Here is a 16,968-nt window from a genome sequence, read left to right as displayed (position 1 = left end):
GAAGGAGTGACAGGGAGAGAACCCAGATCTGTCTTTTCTTCCCCAAAGCTGCCTAGAGGTCATGGGCTCTCTGCATGTCACCAAAGCTAATGGAGTCCTGGCTTTCCGGGTAGTTCTTCAGGACTCCCCTGGAGCTGATGTGTAGAGAAAGAACATAGCAGAACTCAGCTCTTTTTTCGATACAGGGTCTCTAGTGTGGCAGGATGAGGGTCCCAGTGTTGTCTGTAGCTTGTTTGTGCCAGTTTTCCTGAGAGCCTGGAGTCTTTGTAGAATATGTCCTGGGCATGGAAAGCAATGGACCTAGGGAAACAAAAGCTCACGAGAGTTTGGGTAAGCGATGGAGACATGAGCAGAACCCATGTCATCTGGCACATAAATGAGGACAGCACCATTGTGCCATCCCAAATGTCTCCATGCTTGGGGAAATCTCCTCCTGACCAAATCAAATTGCTTAGGTTACAAATCACCCCCAACACCCTCATCCCCCAAAGCACAGAAAACAACCCATACTGGGGGTTCAGATCACAGGGAAAATAAACACACTACCCATTCAGGGTCTGTCTGTGAGGGGTTCCAAAACACCCGGGTGCCATTTTGTGAGCCAAAAGAACTGACTGACCAAATGGGTCTCCTGAGGCTGGAAAAACTAAACGTAGTGGCCTACAGAGGGGCCACCTGACCTGGTCCACCCTACCCACCCACCTGCCCACCTGGGCAGCAGGCCCAGCAGAGATGGGAGGTCACGGGGCAGAGAGGGCCCAGGGGTCTCCTACAGCATCCTTCAGAGTCCTGCATTCCCTCAGGAAGGGAGGAGGAGGAGACTTAGAACTGAGTACTCCCAGATTTGAATTTGCTCTGATGGCAAGTTCAGTGCCAGGAGGACAGTAGAAATGGGAGAAATGAATGGATAAAAACACCAGGTCAGGCCATTGTGGAGGTTCAAGGTACAGAAACTGCCATCCAACTGCCAGCATAACCATCATTATCCTCATCCGCTCCATCATCTCTATTATCACCACCACCACCACCATCATCATCATCATCTCCATCATCATTTCCATCCTCCTCCTCTCCATCACGCATATCACCATCATCATCTCCATCTTCTGAGCCTATCTACATCATGGATCACATCTGAAGTGTTTCGAGGCAAGCAGTGTGCCCAGCAACCATCAGATGTGATTGCCTTTGATTCCTTCATAGCTCGAGGAAGTCCATAGAACTTCCCAGTTTACAAATGAGCACCTTGAGGCCCAGAGAAGTAGACAGACAAACTTCATTGAATGTCATAGAGCTTGTAACTGACAGGGCTTGGATTTGAACCCAGGTCTAACTAGCTCTGGCCCCTGTGTGTGGAAGCACTGTCCTCCCCGCAGGTAGTGGGAGATGACTGACCAGTTAGCATCACGCTGGCGTGAGTTGTGGACAGGGAATGTGGATCAGATAGGAGATAATGTGTTTCTACACATTAGTGTGTGTAGATGGCTTTGTTGGGAGGGAGCTGCTCATGGATGTTCTGTGATGTTGGCTCCCATCACATGGCAATAGACAGGCAGGAGAGGGCAATGGATGCCTGCAAGCTGGGCTAATTCTTCAGGGCTGTGTAATGGTTCTCTACAAGTGGAAATGTGTTTCCAGGTTCTATCATTTGCTTAGCTGTTTGTCCAGAGTCAGACACAGATGTGGTGACAAGCAAGAATTAGGGCTGTCAGGCACATTCCCTCACAAGCCTCATTCCTCACCATCAAGAAACACCAAAAACAAAATTAAAAAGAGCAGAATAGCCAAGTGCCCATAGCTCATGCCTGTAATCTTAGCCACTCAGGAGGCTGAGTTCCGAGGATCATGTTTTGAAGGCAGCCTAGGCAGGAAAGTCTCTGAGAATCTGATCTTCAATTAACTACTCAAAACCCACAAGTGGCTCTGTGGCTCAAGGAGTAGAGCACTAGCTCTGAGCAGAAAGAGGCTCAGGGACAGACAGTATGCCCAAGCCTGAGTTTAAGCCCCACAGCCAACAAGAAAAAACAACAAAGAACAATATATTCATCTATGCTTAAATCCATTCATAGTTAGTAGATTTTCCCTGGGAGCTTTCAGGTTGGACATGATCATAAAAAGATGGTGTGAAAATGCAAACTTCCAAGAAGGGATAGGGCTGGTGAAGTATATGCGGAAGGTTGGGCCTGGCCTTCAGGGGGGGATTGCCTGGGTGGTCAGGAACTCTTTATATTCATAGCTCTGCTCCGTCCACTAGATCATACGTAGGTACATGGGGCCCTGTGTGTCCACATGTGGAAGGGCAGGTGACCGAGATGCTGCTGCCTGCCCTCAAGTCTCTGTACCCTGTTCCATCCCTGGCCATTCCCATCTTCAAGATGCATTTTCCTTCTCCCAAGAACATGCATTCAAACCCACTCAGACAAAGTAAATCATGTAAGTGTAGAAGAGATACAGCTGCCAAATTGGCCAGAGTTCATGTTTGAGTACACACAGCAGCCATCGGCAGAGAGGAGAGGAATCCCAAGGACTCTTGGGTATATGGAGGACGGGAGGAGGAAGGTTAGGGCTGGAGACCCAGAACAGAACGAGTCTAGAAGAGAAAAAGTGGGACAGTTTCCAGCCATCCCCCAGATGCAAGACTTCAGGCCTGGGTGGCTCTCCTGCCTGGACCAGCCGGTACTTTGTGAGCCCTGGGTACCCGGAGCTCAACGTCTGAAGCTTTGCTATACATCACCTGCGCCCAGACAACGGAGGGCACTGCCCGGGGATGCAGGCTAGCTAGGGATGGGCTTGGTGGCGCCTGCATTTTAATCAGCATCTCCCAAGGGCTCTCCTTCCTGGAGGTCTTCACCCCCACTTTGAGAAACACTGGCACCATGCCTGAAGTCCAGCCTGTATGCACAGCTGGGCAAGGGCCATCACTTGCCGGCAATTGGACGGTAGAGTTATAAGGCAGGGCAGGACCACTTCCCAGATGGTCCCTGGATCCCACAGGCAGCCACTGCTAAAAGCAGTGGCTTTGGGGTGCGTGAACTGCCCCCCCCTCAGCGGGACCAGGGCATCACCATGCTCTCCTTCTTTGCCACACATCCCCACTCCACCTGGCCCGCATGTGAATTCCTAGAAGTCTTGGCTCCCACTCAGCCTTGCGGAGGGACTGAGCCTGGAAAGGCACCCCCCTCCCAGATTCACAGCCAGACAGAAGCGAGTCCCCTGGCTGAGTCAGAGAGAGAATACTGGGCCGCATGTGGGCGAAGCTACTCAGTAAAGATGTGCCAGGCACCCCAGAAAAGTTAGGTGGAAGGACATGAAGACCATTGGTGATCCTTGGAGAAACCGCAGTGGCTTCACTGCCAGATCCAGTTGCTAGGACCCTTACCCCGTGGCATCTTTGTGGCAGGAATAGGGAGACCAGAGAGCCTGGAAGGTTCTAAATGTGACTGGGTTTGCTGGGGAAGACTGAGTAGGAGCAGAGTTTCCACGAAAAGCAGAGAATCTGTGGGTATGGAGTGTGTGTATGTGGGGGGGGGGGGAAACGTGGGATGAATTCCTTGATGAACCGGGAACTCAGGAAAAATACCCAGCGAAAACTAGGCAGCAAAGCCAAGAACAGAACCCTAGCTGAGCACTAGCAGCTCACACCTGTAGTCCTAGCTTACTCAGGAGACTGAGGTCTGAGGATCACAGTTCAAAGCCAGCCTGGGAAGAAGAAGTTCATGAGACTCCCATCTCCAGCAAATCAACCAAAAGCCAAACGTGGAAGCATGGATAAAGTGGTAGACCACCACCAGCCTTGACTGAAAGGGCCAGTTTAAGAGTGTGAGACCCTGAGTTCAAGCCCCAGTACAGGCACATTCAGCATTCAAAAGGAATGAACTCTGAGCCCTGCCTTCTTGAAGCTCCAGTTTTCTTTCACCAAGGCACCGTGCTGCATGCAATGAAAAGAATCAAATCAGCTCAAGACAAGAACATTCATTCTTGCAAATTCCATGGAATCCCACACAAAGCAGCCTATGCAGGATGACCTTGTACACGTGGTGGGGAGGGCTCGGTGACAGGAATTTAAAGACCTTCACCCCAGTGAGACAAACTCATGGTCACAGATCTCTCAAATCCTCCCGTGGGTTCAGTGGGTGACATTAGCAAACAAACAAGCAAACAAACACAGAGCTATCGATTGATCGAAGGCGCCCCGAGCTCTGAAATCAGTCAGTGTTGAAGTGAAATCTGAGGAATGGAGAAGAAGCTGATGGGAAAAAAATCCCTGGGGGTAAAAGCATCAAGTGGTCCTGGGTGCCATGGAAACAGGGGAGGGAGGGGTGGCATTCACAGTCAGTGGCCTGACTTTGCCAAGCCCAGGCTCTCCGTAGACCTGCCATTTGCGAAGTACCACGTGGCATACAGCAGTGGAAAGACGCTGGATTTGGTCCTCCCATCCTTCACAGCCATAGGATCCCTTTCTGGACCCCCTCCCAAACAAGGAGTATGCCAAGGAGATGAGGCCAGGTGCCTTCCCTTGTAGGGAAAGACCACTAAGTTCTGGGGCCATTGCTCCCCTCTCCCTGCTTCCAAGTCAGAACAGACCCAGACCCATGTGTGGGAGATGGGGGCACCGTGACTTCCTTGGTGGCCATATCTTGGGCTTGATCCATGTTAGGAATTCCCTTTCTCTTCAGCAGGGGCGAGGTGGGATGAGGGGTGGGTGGTGGGAGTGAGCTTCAGGCTGTGGAGAAAGATTGGCCAGTCAGCAAATGCTGGCAGAAGCTGGTGCCTGGACACAGGAAGGCAGATGCTTCAGCCTACGGTGGGGTTTGACGGATCAGGAGCCGTGAGAACTGGAGTGGGTGGGGGTGCTGAGAAAATGGTAGGGGCTTCCTAGAAAGTAGATCTGTTTACTGAAAATAAGAAATTACTTTCTGCTGGACACCGGTGGCTCACACCTGTCATCCTAGCTGCTACTCAAGAGGCTGAGGTCTGCGGATCGATGATTGAAGCCCATCCAGGCTGTGGCTCAAGTAGTAGAGCTCCAACCTTGAGTGAGAAGACTAAAGGACAGTGCCCAGGCCTTGATTTCAAGCCCCAGTCCTGGCAGGGAAGGAGGGAAGGCACCAAGGACCTGCTTCATCATGGTGGGAAGAGAGCAAAGGAGTTCTACCTTCTGTTTCAGCCATGAATGCCGGCATGGAAACCCCACCCTCAACATCACAGCTCACCCAACACCTTCCATAGCGCCCACCTCCACATGCTAGCAGGCCGTAGCACCGGACATCAAGCCATCAGCCTGTGAACTTTGGGGACCCATTCCAACCACAGCTCACTGGGGTGTGAACCAGGAGCACCTTTAGGGACATCTGACAGAGAGCCAGTACCACTAAATTCTTGTCACTGCCAGGAAGGTGGAGGGGAGGGAAGGGGGGAAGTGGAGAGGGGAGGGGAGGGGCAGTCAGCTCTGCACCACCCCCTCTTCCAGGGGAGAGGTCATGGGAGCACATACTCTGTGCCTATGCAGTCACAACCTTCTTATTTTAAGTCAGCTGGGTCTCAGATCATCTTTGATCTCAGACTATCTGGTCTTTCTGTGGGGGGTGAGGGGTGAATTTAAGGAGATACTGCTAGGAAAAGCCCACTTTTTCATGCTCAGAGGAGGAAAAATGTTCAGAAAATATAATCCTTTAAAACCCTAGAAGGTTGTATCAGTGGTAGAGCACTTGCCTTGCATGCATGAGGCCCTGGGTTCGATTCCTCAGTACCACATAAGCAGAAAAAGCTGTGGCTCAAGTGGTAGAACGCTAGCTTTGAGCTGAAGAGCTGAGGGACAGCACTCAGGCCCAGAGTTCAAGTCCCACAACCGACAAAAAAAAAAAAAACCTAGAAGGTTGGATGGCTGGTGAATGTAATCCTAGCTACTGGGAGGTTAAGAAAAGGAAGATCACAATATGAGGCCAGAGCAGGCAGAAAGACCCCTTCTCAATGGGCACAGTAACACACTCATAGGAGCTCATAGGAGGATGAAATCAGGAGAATCAGAGTTCCAGGCTGCCATGGGGGTGGGGGATGGAAGAGTCCAGTGGACTTCCATCAACAGCAGGAAGCCACTAGTTAGTGGTGGCCAACACCTATCATCCCAGTATCTCCAGGAAGTCTAAAATAGGTGGGCCACAACCCATGTTCCTGCTTAGGAACTAAGACCCTTTCTTTAAAAATGAACAGTCAGGCTGGGCACCAGTGGTTCATGCCTGTAATCCCCACTGCTCAAGAGGCTGAGATCTGAGGATCACAGTTTGAAACCAGCCCAGGCAGGAAAGTCCATGAGACTCTTATCTCCAATAAACTACTCAGAAAAAGCCAGAATTGGTGTTGTGGCTCAAGTGGTAGAGCGCTAGCCTTAAGCACAAACAGGCTCAGGGACAGTGCCCAGGCCCTGAGTTTAAGCCTCAGGATTGGCAAAAAAGCAAGGAAAGCAAGAAAGGAAGGAAGGAAGGAAGGAAGGAAGGAAGGAGAAGGGAAGGAAGGGAAGGAAAGAAGAAGAAAAGGAAAGAAAAAAGTAAAAGAAAACAGAATGGTGAGAATGTTGGGGGTGGGGTGGGGTGGGGAGGCAAGGCTGGGGACATTGCAGTGTTCCTCAGTGCCTGCTCAGCAAGCACAAGGTTCTGAGTTCAAACTGAGCGGGGGTCGGGGAAGATTCCTAAGAGGCGCTTCAGGAGGTTTTACAGCAAGTTTTGAGACCTCAGTGGCTCAGGGAATGTTGCTTTGGTTTCTTTCCTCCTGGTTAGGTTTTGTTTGTTTTGTTTGGGTTTGATTTGAAGATGCGGGGTGTGTGGGAATAATCTCACTGAAGAGGAAAATGAGTAACACTTGGCCTGTTTGTTTGCTGTGCAAACACGCTCACAGTCACGTGTGGTGTGTGGCTACTGGCTAAGCAACACGGATGCCACGCCATAAGGAGTGACATACACAGTTGTCAACCCCATCCTGCCTGGAAGTGCCCAGTGCACTGGGGTAGACATGTAAACCTCACACACACACACACACACACACACACACACACACACACACACACACACACACACACACACACACACACACACACACACACCACTCAGAGCTGCTTTTAATTCTTTTTTGGCTTAAGCTATATTCCCCCAACTATATCCGGCCAACACTTCTTTTTCATACATGTATATATGCACGGGGATTTGTTGTTGTTGTTTAACTACTGGGGATTGAACTCCGGGCCTGGCACTCTTGCTCAGCTTTCTTGCTTCCCATTGGTGCCCTACCTACCACATGACCCAGGCCTCTGTCAGCCATGTTGCTGGGTAACTGAAAATGGAGTCTCAAGGACTTTTCTGCCCAGGCTGGATCATGATCCTCCAGACCTCAGTTCTCCAAGCAAGCAGGGGTACAGCGGTGAGCCACTGGTGCCCAGCTCTGACTTTTTAACTCTGAAATTCACATGAGATGAAAGGAAGGACTGTATTGTGAGCAATTAGATGGCGTGTGGCACATCTACAATATCATGTAACCATAGCCTCTGTCCTATTAATTACCTACTGGTAACCTGTTAATAACCTATTGATAGCGTAGGAAGCCTCTGGCAAAGAGCCCTCTGCTTTCTGCTTCCACACATCAGATACCTGTCTCCAGTTCAGATCTTCAGTCTCAACCGAGTCATTTATAAGAATGTGACATTTTATCTGGTTTCTTTCACTTTGGCTTAATGTGTTCAAGTTCCTTCCCAGATGTCACTGTAAGTGGTTCATCCTTTTTCCCTGCCTGAGTAATATTCCATCATGTGGGTATCATTTTACTGGCACTGGGTTGGCTCTCACCAACAGTGTGCTGCTATGAGCATTGGTGTCATTTCTGACATTCATGAAAGTTTTGTTTGGATAGCCGAGTTCACTTCGTTTGGACACATAACCAGGAATGGATTTGCAGGACTAGAGGGTAACTCCTTGGTCAGCTTTCTGCTGGACTGCCAAACTGTGTTTCTTAACCTGTGAGTCCCCCTTCGGGAGACCCACAAAGCTCTTAGTGAGCTGCATCTCCAAAGCCCAACAGAAGGACTTCAAAACCCCCTACCCTGGTTTACAAACACCTATTATTCCTTGGTGGCTTCTGTGGTCTACTTGGTCAGAACTTGTATCAGTGAGGCCAAGGGCAGGAGGGTACGTGGGCAGAGCAGCCAGAGTGGCCAGATGGGCCTGCCGCCCATCATTCCACCGTCCAGCACTGTCCTCCCAGTGGACCACTGTGCTCCTGTGGTTCCCGACAGCATTCAGGGTCCACCCAAGGCATTTGGAACTATCTGGAATCAGGTGACCCCTTCCCCTGCACTGACCCCTGATTTCTGGGGACGCCTTGGGCAAAGGGTTTAGCTCTGCCTTCAGCTCCCATTTCCTCACCTTTAAAACAGAAACGATAAGCCTTAGTACCAAGAGGTAACCGCGTATGCAAGTACTTTTCGTGCCATTTCCTGGCGTGGTTCCTGGGGCTCTCAATAAATGCTGCTGGATCTGGAGGGTGCCGTGTGCACCCCGCACCAGCTTTGGATTCTGCAGCCGGCCCTTGGCTTCTGCACTGCCCGCTCAATGCGCTGGGGTGGCGGCCCCACCATTGTTGGGGGGCGGGGGTCCCAGGCTGGTGTAAACAGACCGATTTGCTTGGAATGAAGTTTGCTATGGTAACAAGGTCTGGTGGCTGGAATCCAGAGCCCCAGTGAAAAAATGCGAAGCCTGTTCTGGGGGGGTGGGGGAAGAGAGAGAGAGAGAGAGAGAGAGAGAGAGAGAGAGAGAGAGAGAGAGAGAGAGAGAGAGAGAGAGAGAGAGAGAGAGAGAGAGAGACTAGAAGGGGTTACATTCACCTAATGTTAACTCAGATGTGAGGAGAGGGGAAACTGAGGCAGCAGGGCTCCAGAGGAAAGACAGGGTGGGGGGGAAGACCCTTGACCCCATCCGGGCCTCTCCTGACCTCACCTGTCCCCAGACCATAATATTTAGTCTGGCTGAGCTGAGGTGGGGGAGGGGAAGCCCACCCCCACCCAACCCCAAGACAAGCACAGCGCAGGTCGGGGGGAGGGGGGTCCGCGGCGAGACTGGGTGGAGGGGGGGGAAGAGGCTGGGGGGGGGGGACACCAGCCCGGCTCCACTGGGCCCCCAGTCCCTGCAGTTTTAAGAACCAGCCAACAACTCCACTCGGGACCGACCCCTCCCCTCCATCCCAGACCCCTCCCCGCCCCCCCCCTTTCTCCACTCTCCCCCCACCCCGCGCCCGCCCCGCGGCGCCGCCCACTGCGCGGGGAGGGGACTGCGGCCCGCGCTCCGCCCCGGGCGCCCGCACCCCGCCGGGGGGCGCCGCCTCGGCCCGCCCCGCCCCAACTCGCTGCCGCTGCCCCCGGCCCAGAGGGGGGGGGGTGTCCCCAAGGCGGGGGACGCGGGAGGACGTGTGGGTCTCCCCCCCTCCGGCCCGGGCCCGGCCCCCTCCCGGGCGGGTTGCAGATGGTAGGCTCCGCTCGGAGCGCGCCGGCCGGGCCGCGCCGTGTCCTCTGCGCGCGCGGCGCGGGGTCTCCGCTCGCTGGCTGCCGCTCCCCCCCCCCCCGCCCCAGTCCCCCTGCTCCTCCTCCTCCTCCCCCTGCTCCCCTCCTCTTCCTCCCCCCTCCCTCCTCCTCCTCCCCCGCCCCCGCCCGCTGGAGGCGCCCCTGTCACTCCTGCGCGCAGGAGCCGGGCGCGCGCCGGTGCCGGGTGCCGGGGCCCGGAGGGGGACCGGGGCGCGGGCCAGCCGGGCCTCGGGGGACCCAACAGGTAGAACCTGGGGTCCCCGGCCGCGCGCCCCCGCCCCGCGCGCACCATGCAGCTCTTTGTCACCTCTCTCGCCCCCAGGCCAAAATCCTGAGCATGACCGAGGACAATAAGCAGCTGGCGCTCCGCCTCGACGGGGCGGTCCAGGCGGCCAGCCAGGAGGTGACCAGCCTGCGGGCCGAGCTCGCGGCCACCAACCGGAGGCTGGCGGAGCTGAGCGGCGGCGGCGGCGGCGGCGGCCCGGGCCCGGGAGCGGCCATGGCCAGCGCCTCGGCGGCGGCGGCGGCGGCGGCGGACTCGGCGGCGGCGGCGGCGAATCTGGAGAACCACCAGCTCGGCGCGCAAGGTAGGGACCGACCCACCGACCCCGGCCCGGGGCCTGGGGAGGGGCCGCCAGCCCGAGCCCGGGAGCTGCGGAGCCCGGGAGCCCCGGAGTCCCGGAGCCCCGGAGTCCCGGAGTCCCGGCCCGCCTGCGCATCGCGGCACCGGGCGGGCAACGCGCCGGCTGTCATCCAAGGAAAGCGGGGTGTTCTGTGTGTGCGCGGGGTCGCGGGGTCGCGGGGTCACACCGGCCCGAGCCGACCCGAGCCGGGCACAGCCCTCCAGGGTCCTTCCCGCATCCCCTAGGTGGCACCCGGCCCCCAGCTCCATGGCAAACTTTTCAGGTCCCCTCCCCTGCAGGGGTGAGTGCCACCGCCCCCCCAGTTCCTGCCCCCTGCAGGGTGAATGCCATCATCCCCCAGTTTAGGCCCCCTGCAGGGTCAATGCCACCGTCCCCCAGTTCAGGCCAACTACCGGGGTGCCACCATCCCCCCCCCAGTTCAGGCCCCCTGCAGGGGTGAATGCCACTGTCCCCCAGTTCCAGTTCCCTGAAGGGGTGAATACCACCATCCTCCAGTTCAGGCCAACTTCAGGGGTGCCACCATCCCCCAGTTCCAACGGTCCTTGCTTCAAGGGATGGGCACTTTTTCTCCAGGGTGGCCAGATCCCTTGTCCGGTGCTATCCAGACTTTATTTTCTGTGCCTCTGCGCTGGTGTAGGCAGTGGATCCGTAGGTGGACACTGGTCGCCCCGAGGATGCTGAAATTCGCATCACTGTGAACAGATTGCTTGGGTCTGAGACCTCCAAGGTGGAGGGGTAAAGGCCTGGATGAAGCAGGGTTTCCAGGAACCTCTGGCTTAGAGGAGTTGGGGGGAGACACCTGGCTTGTGCTGTCTTTGACAGATGAGGCGCTGAGACCCATGCGAGGGTTAAAGGTGAACCCCACATCTCTACCATGCGCTGTCTGGTTCTGTGAATTAGAAAGGAGAAAGGTCAGCGGACTCTTCTGGATTTTTATACCCCCATCCCCACCCCACTGCCCTTTAAGAATAGAATCCCTGATTATTAGTGTTATTTTTGATTGGTAAACTAAAGTGCTGAAATCCAGAACAGGACAGAAAAAAAAAAAATCTTGGCTCCACAGGGTCCACTTACATAAAAATGTCACTTCATGAAATACAAGGTTAACCAGTGGCTCAAAATGGTTTTCTGGTTCTTCTCCCTTTCCTTCGATGTTGAGTTTTTACCTTCCCTTCGCTCGAGGGAGCTGTGTCTTTTTTGATGGGAGATGCGTAGCCTGAACGTTCAGCAGATCTGCATCAAATTCTAAGTCAGATCCTAAGCTGGTACTTGGTTCTGTCAGAAGTCTTTCAGGACTGGAGTGGGTCATCTGGTACCAGAGCGGCCATGACGTCATGTCAAGGAAAGGCTATGGTTGTGATGTGCACTACCCACTTTTCAGGGCTGGCACCTGGTTCTCGGGTCACTGGATCCCTCCTGGTGTCATTGCGTGGGAAAGAGCATCCTCCATAGGAAGCTGGGGCGGGGGGAAGGAAAATAAAAGGAAAAGCAGACCACAAAGTGATGGTGCTTATACTTTTTATAAGCAGGGGATCCTTTGAACATGAAAGAAATGCTAAGAACTGGCATTTCGTGGAGACGCAAAAGCCATCCTCAGGGGACACTGAACAAGGCCGGTTTCTTTCCCACCTGCATCCATTTTTCTCCACCGAGGAAAAGTTAAGTTGGCATTTTTTTCTCCCCGAGCTAGGTTTTGCTGCAGACCGAGTATGCTTAAGGAAGCTGGTATGCGGCTGGTGCACACACATGCACCGGACTTGGAAATTGAGATGCGTGTTGATGGCTGAATTGTTGGAGTGGAGAAATAGAGGGCTGTTTCTTTTTTTCTTTTTCTTTCTTTTTTTTTCTTTTCTCTCCTCCAAAATGCACCAGGCTGTCAAAATGGAAATAGCTTTGTGCTTGCTTGAGGTCTTTAAAAACACTCAAACCTAGGAGTTCCCTGAGACCCTTAGAAGGCTCTCCTCTGTTCCCCTACTTGGACCAGCAGCTGTGGACGGGTATAGAAGGAAGGAGAGTCTTGATTTTTTTTTTTGGTCCCATTAGAATTTCTAAAAACTCTTACTAATTGCTGATTGTATAATCAGCAAACAACATTTATGGTTTTTTAACTCAACTTTATTGGTTGGCCACAAATCCATTTCAATTGGTCTGACTGTACCCTGATGTCATGGTTAGAAAGAAACCTGGAAATCTAGTGGGGCATCATTTATGTATAGACAGCAGCACCATGATCCACTATTTATGATATTATGGAGCCTCTGTGAAGGATTTGCTTTGCTTTGGGTTGTTTTTTTTTTTTTTAATTTTTCTTTTTCTTTCTCCTGGCCTCTAGCAGCACTGTTTGAAAGCCTCAGCAGGGTTGGTCTGATCATGTCTTTTGCTACTGGTTTCCTTATTTTCCTAAAGGAAAGTTGCAGAATGCTTGCAAGTTAAAATGTGATTGATTTTTACCTTTCCTGTCCATGGACCATCTTAATTAAATCTGGGGGGAGTGGGGAGGGGGCTCCCTAAAGTTTGGCTCTTTGTGGCTTTTAGACTCTTTTTCCAAGTGGTTAGTAGCCTTGGTTTTCTTCATGTTGTCTACACTGGTACCATTTAGCAGGCCCAAACCCTGACAGTGTTAAATGCTATGGAATTATCACTTTCCAAATACAGATGTTTCTTTTTAACTTCACAGAATCCCATTTTATTGGGCGGCAGCTATAGGACCCACCCAGTGCATTTTTTAATCAAAGTGGCCAGTTTCCTATTCATTCTATGACAGCTCAGGCATTCATTCAGCGCAGTATAGAATGCATGAGAGTAAAAAGTCTCTGGCCTCAGAGTCAGGCTAAGGATACATTCAGACATACTTTAGAACTTGGACAGTGGGGAATTGATCAATAGAGGGTGGAGAAGAGGTAGACTCTGCTTTGTAGCTCCTGGCGTATTTCTGTGGTGTAAATGCTTTCAGTGTAGCAATTCTAGTCTACCAGTAGTTCAAGGTTTATTTCGGGAAGTTATTTCATGTTTAACAAGCTGGTAAGATTCTAGTTGGCTGGCAATGTCTCTACTCTTTCCCTCCTTTGTGTGTGTGTGTGTGTGTGTGTGTGTGTGTGTGTGTGTGTGTGTGTGTGTGTGTGTGTGTGTGTGTGTGTGTGTGTGTGTGTGTGTGTGTGTGTGTGTGTGTGTGTGTGTGTGTGTGTTGGATCTTGAACTCAGGGCCTCGGTACTCTTCCTGAGCTGTTTTTTGCTCAAGCCTAGCTAGTGCTCTTCCACTAGAGCCACAATGCCACTTTCAGTGTTTAGGTGGTTAATTGGAGATAAGAGCATCACAGCCTTTCCTGCCCATACTGTCTTTGACCTACCATCCTCAGATATCAGCCTCCTGAGCCAGGATTACAGGCATGAGCCATCGGCACCCAGCTTGCTCCTTATTTTTGTTGCTAAAATGTAGATAACCCTTAGGACCCAATGTGAACATCTTGAGTCTAGTACTGCGTCTGGGCCTCCCTCACTTCTTTATTTGTGCCTGTGCTTTAGAATACCAATTTCTATTTAGTATCTCATTGCAAATCTAGATTCTGAATGGAGCTTATTAACACTACAGCTAAACTATGTAAGCATCTTTTAACTGACCATGTTGTGTACCTGTGAAATGTGTGCTGATAGAAGCATCTTTAAACTGAGCCTCTTGTGTACCTATGAAGTGTGTGCTGATAGGCCTTTAGTGATATTGGTACAAATGATTACAGGAAAAGGGGACCTTCACACCAGGAGATTGCTAGATCCATCTTTAATATTCTTATAAACTTTTTTTAAAAAATTAATGCAAGTAAGCAGGCTTATCAATCCATCACTGACTGATTGACTGTTCCAGTGGTCAACTGGTATTGCTTTTAGATGAAGAAAAGTTGAGTTTTCCTAGATGGCTAACGTAGCATGTCATTGGAAGAAAATCGGAAGTTGGGTGGTTCCTTCTGTGAGCTGATGCGGTTGCTGTGTAACACACTCTCCAAAGTGAACTGCTGAAAATCTGGGATTTTGTCCCCTTGCAGAAACCTCTCTCTCTACTCTCTGTCTGTCTCTGTCTCTGTCTGTCTGTCTGTCTGTCTCTTTCTCTCTCTGTGTGTGTGTCTGTCTCTCTGTCTCTGTCTCTGTCTGTCTGTCTGTCTGTCTCTTTCTCTCTGTGTGTATGTGTGTCTCTCTGTCTCTGTCTCCATCTCTCTGTCTCTCTGTCTCTCTGTCTCTGTCTCTCTGTCTCTCCCTACCTCCCTCCTTCCTTCCCTCCCTCTCTGTACTCATACTTGAACTCAGGGCCTGGGTGCTGTCCCTGAATTTTTTTTTCTGCTCAAGGTTGGCACTCTACCACTTGAGCCACACCTCCACTTCCAGCTTTTTGGTGGTTAATTGGAGGTAAGAGTCTCACAGACTTCCCTGCCCTAACTGGCTTCAAATTGTGATCCTCAAGTCTCAGCCTTCCCAGTAGTCACCAGGCCCTGCTAGGATCTTCTTTCTGAATCTGTGCTGGCAGTGAGTTCAGGACATTGGGCAATCCCTAAGGAAGATGCTGGCCTCTAATGCGCAGGGCACCCTGGTGGGGTGGTACATGGTACAGCCCCCAGAACAACTCCTGAAGGGGTTGGGGTTCACAAAGTGCCTTTGACAGGTGGACCAAAGAGGCTTAGAAAAACCTACACCAAGTCCAATTAGTCTTTGGGAATTTGTTTAAAGTAACATTTCTAAGCTGTTTCCTTTCATGTAACATCTCAGGGAAAATGTGTTTCAAATGCTTGCTGTTCTTTGAGGAGGAAATATAGCAATTTGTTTCTTCGAAAATGTTTTTATCTGATGAATGACCAATATTACATTCAATTGGTTGCTTTGCTATGCATAGAGTAAAACAATTAAAGGCTGTTGTACCCAATTCAAGTAGATGTTAACTGTATATAACATAAAATACTTACACCCAGTAGAAAGTATGCCTACTGCCATTCACTTATGGGGTTTTAGTTTGCAGGAAATAATTGAATTTATATGCCTCTTATAAGTGGAGATGCAAGGGCATCTTTCTTTGGTGTGTAGCATTTCCTCATGGTGTATGATTATCTCTAGAGTAAAATGAATCTGTGAGTGTCTGTGAAAGTGCTGGCCACTGTTGGCTCTGTAGAGCCCATTCTGTCTTCTCACATCCCCTTCCCGATTCATTGTGCCTGGACTCTCATTTTCATACAGAGGCTTTCATCATCCTTGCAAAAGAAGTTCTGAGTCGCCGAGAGCTGGTGCTATCGTGTAACTGAGTGGTCTGGACCCTTCTGTTCATTTGCCTCTGGGTTGCAAAGTTCATTTAAAAAAAAAAAAAGAAAGAAAGAAAAAATGTTTCCGGTCAGGTGCTGGTGGCTCACATGTCCTGTAATCCTTAGTCACTCAGGAGGCTGAGATCTGAGGATTGCAGTTCAAAGCCAGCTGAGACAAGAAAGTCCTACTGTCTACCAAAAAGCAGGCAGTGCAGTTGTGCCTGGAGTGATAGAGTGCCAGCCTTTGGTGAAGGCATGATGCACCCAAGCACTAAGTTCAAGCTCCACTACTGGTACCACTATCACCAATAAAACTAAAAAACATGTCTTGGTTTTGCAGGCAGAGCAATGGGCTCTGCACCACTGGGTCTTTTCCTAATCCAGGAGGCAGTTGTGAGCGGGAGCCTCAAAATTATTCCTGAGAATTAGTGTGCATCGTCACTGAGAGATTACTTACAGATGGTACCGTTGGGTTGAAATGAGTTATCTTCTGGCTATTATTTGCTATCTTCCCACTGTCTTTGGAAGATACCTCTGAGAGGACCGCACAAGTCAAGTTTCTGGTTCTGGTGAATTTCATCCTGTCAGTGTTCAGGTGATGATGATGTTTGTGTGTGTGTGTGTATTCCCTAGTTTTTCCAAAACTTCTTTGATGGCCCCTGAACATCTCAGCTGTTGTGATTTGTGTCCACATATGACCTGGTCTCATGTTGTCCCCACAGAAGGTAGAGTCTTCTCCATTCCTTTATCCTTTTGCTTCCCCATTTTCGGAGTCCCACAGAGCCCCAATTTGTGCCATCCAGGCCACCAGGGAGCTGGGAACAGATGGTCTCAGCAGGTGCGAGTTGGTTCCTGGAACCCTGCCTCCCACCTTGCAAGTCATATGGAACCCAGAAGGTCAAGTTCAGGTTCTTGGCCACCGTCATTGCTGATGGAGACAAAGAGACAGAGAGAGAGAGAGAGAGAGAGAGAGAGAGAGAGAGAGAGAGAGAGAGAGAGAGAGAGAGAGAGAGAGAGAGAGAGAGAGAGAGAGAGAGAGTATGTGTGTGTGTTTATTCTTAGGTAATGTACTTAAGGAGAATGAATGTAGTACAAATTCTGCCATTTTCTTCAGTCCCTTTCCAAAACTGGTTGTGTGTATGTGTGTGTAAATCTTTGATTTCACACCCCCTGCCCTTCACAGTCCTCAGGGCAGAAGGAATGTCCTGTGTTTGAGTCCTTAGTGCTCTTGTAAACTTGGATCTGGTTATCATATCTGGACTGGACACTAAAGACACCTGTAGAATGAAGGACAGAGGTGTGGCAGGGAGGGGCTGGGCAGAATTGCTAAGAAGATGCAGATCCCTGAGACCTGCAACATAAACACAGCCATGCTGAGCCCAGGTCCTAGCTGACGGGTGACTTGTAGCAGCCCAGGTCCTGTGGATCTACACTGTGGTCTGTGAGTTCCCCAGCCACACCCAGCTCTCCCGGGGACGACCCGGGAATG

At 51.2% G+C, this 16,968-nt stretch overlaps 1 protein-coding gene across 2 annotated transcripts in view; it reads left to right on the top strand.

Moving 5' to 3' along the window:
* Kazn (kazrin, periplakin interacting protein) overlaps positions 1–16,968 on the top strand; it is a 502,475-nt gene that overhangs the window by 260,804 nt on the left and 224,703 nt on the right. Inside the window, exons 1-2 of one of the 2 annotated variants that reach the window (XM_070037903.1) lie at positions 9,410–9,503; positions 9,882–10,146. In XM_070037903.1, the coding sequence (XP_069894004.1) occupies positions 9,501–9,503; positions 9,882–10,146 (268 nt within the window). In that variant the 5' untranslated portion in view covers positions 9,410–9,500. Of the gene's footprint in view, positions 1–9,409; positions 9,504–9,881; positions 10,147–16,968 lie in introns of those variants that run through there. The other variant, XM_070037902.1, reaches the window with a different exon arrangement.

This window comes from Dipodomys merriami, unplaced genomic scaffold (genome assembly GCF_024711535.1).
Source record: "Dipodomys merriami isolate MVZ:Mamm:240054 unplaced genomic scaffold, mDipMer1.0.p SCAF_28, whole genome shotgun sequence".
NCBI classification, from domain to species: domain Eukaryota; kingdom Metazoa; phylum Chordata; class Mammalia; order Rodentia; family Heteromyidae; genus Dipodomys; species Dipodomys merriami.
The sequence above is the reverse complement of the archived record's forward strand: the minus strand, read 5'-3'. Positions and strand labels throughout refer to the sequence as shown.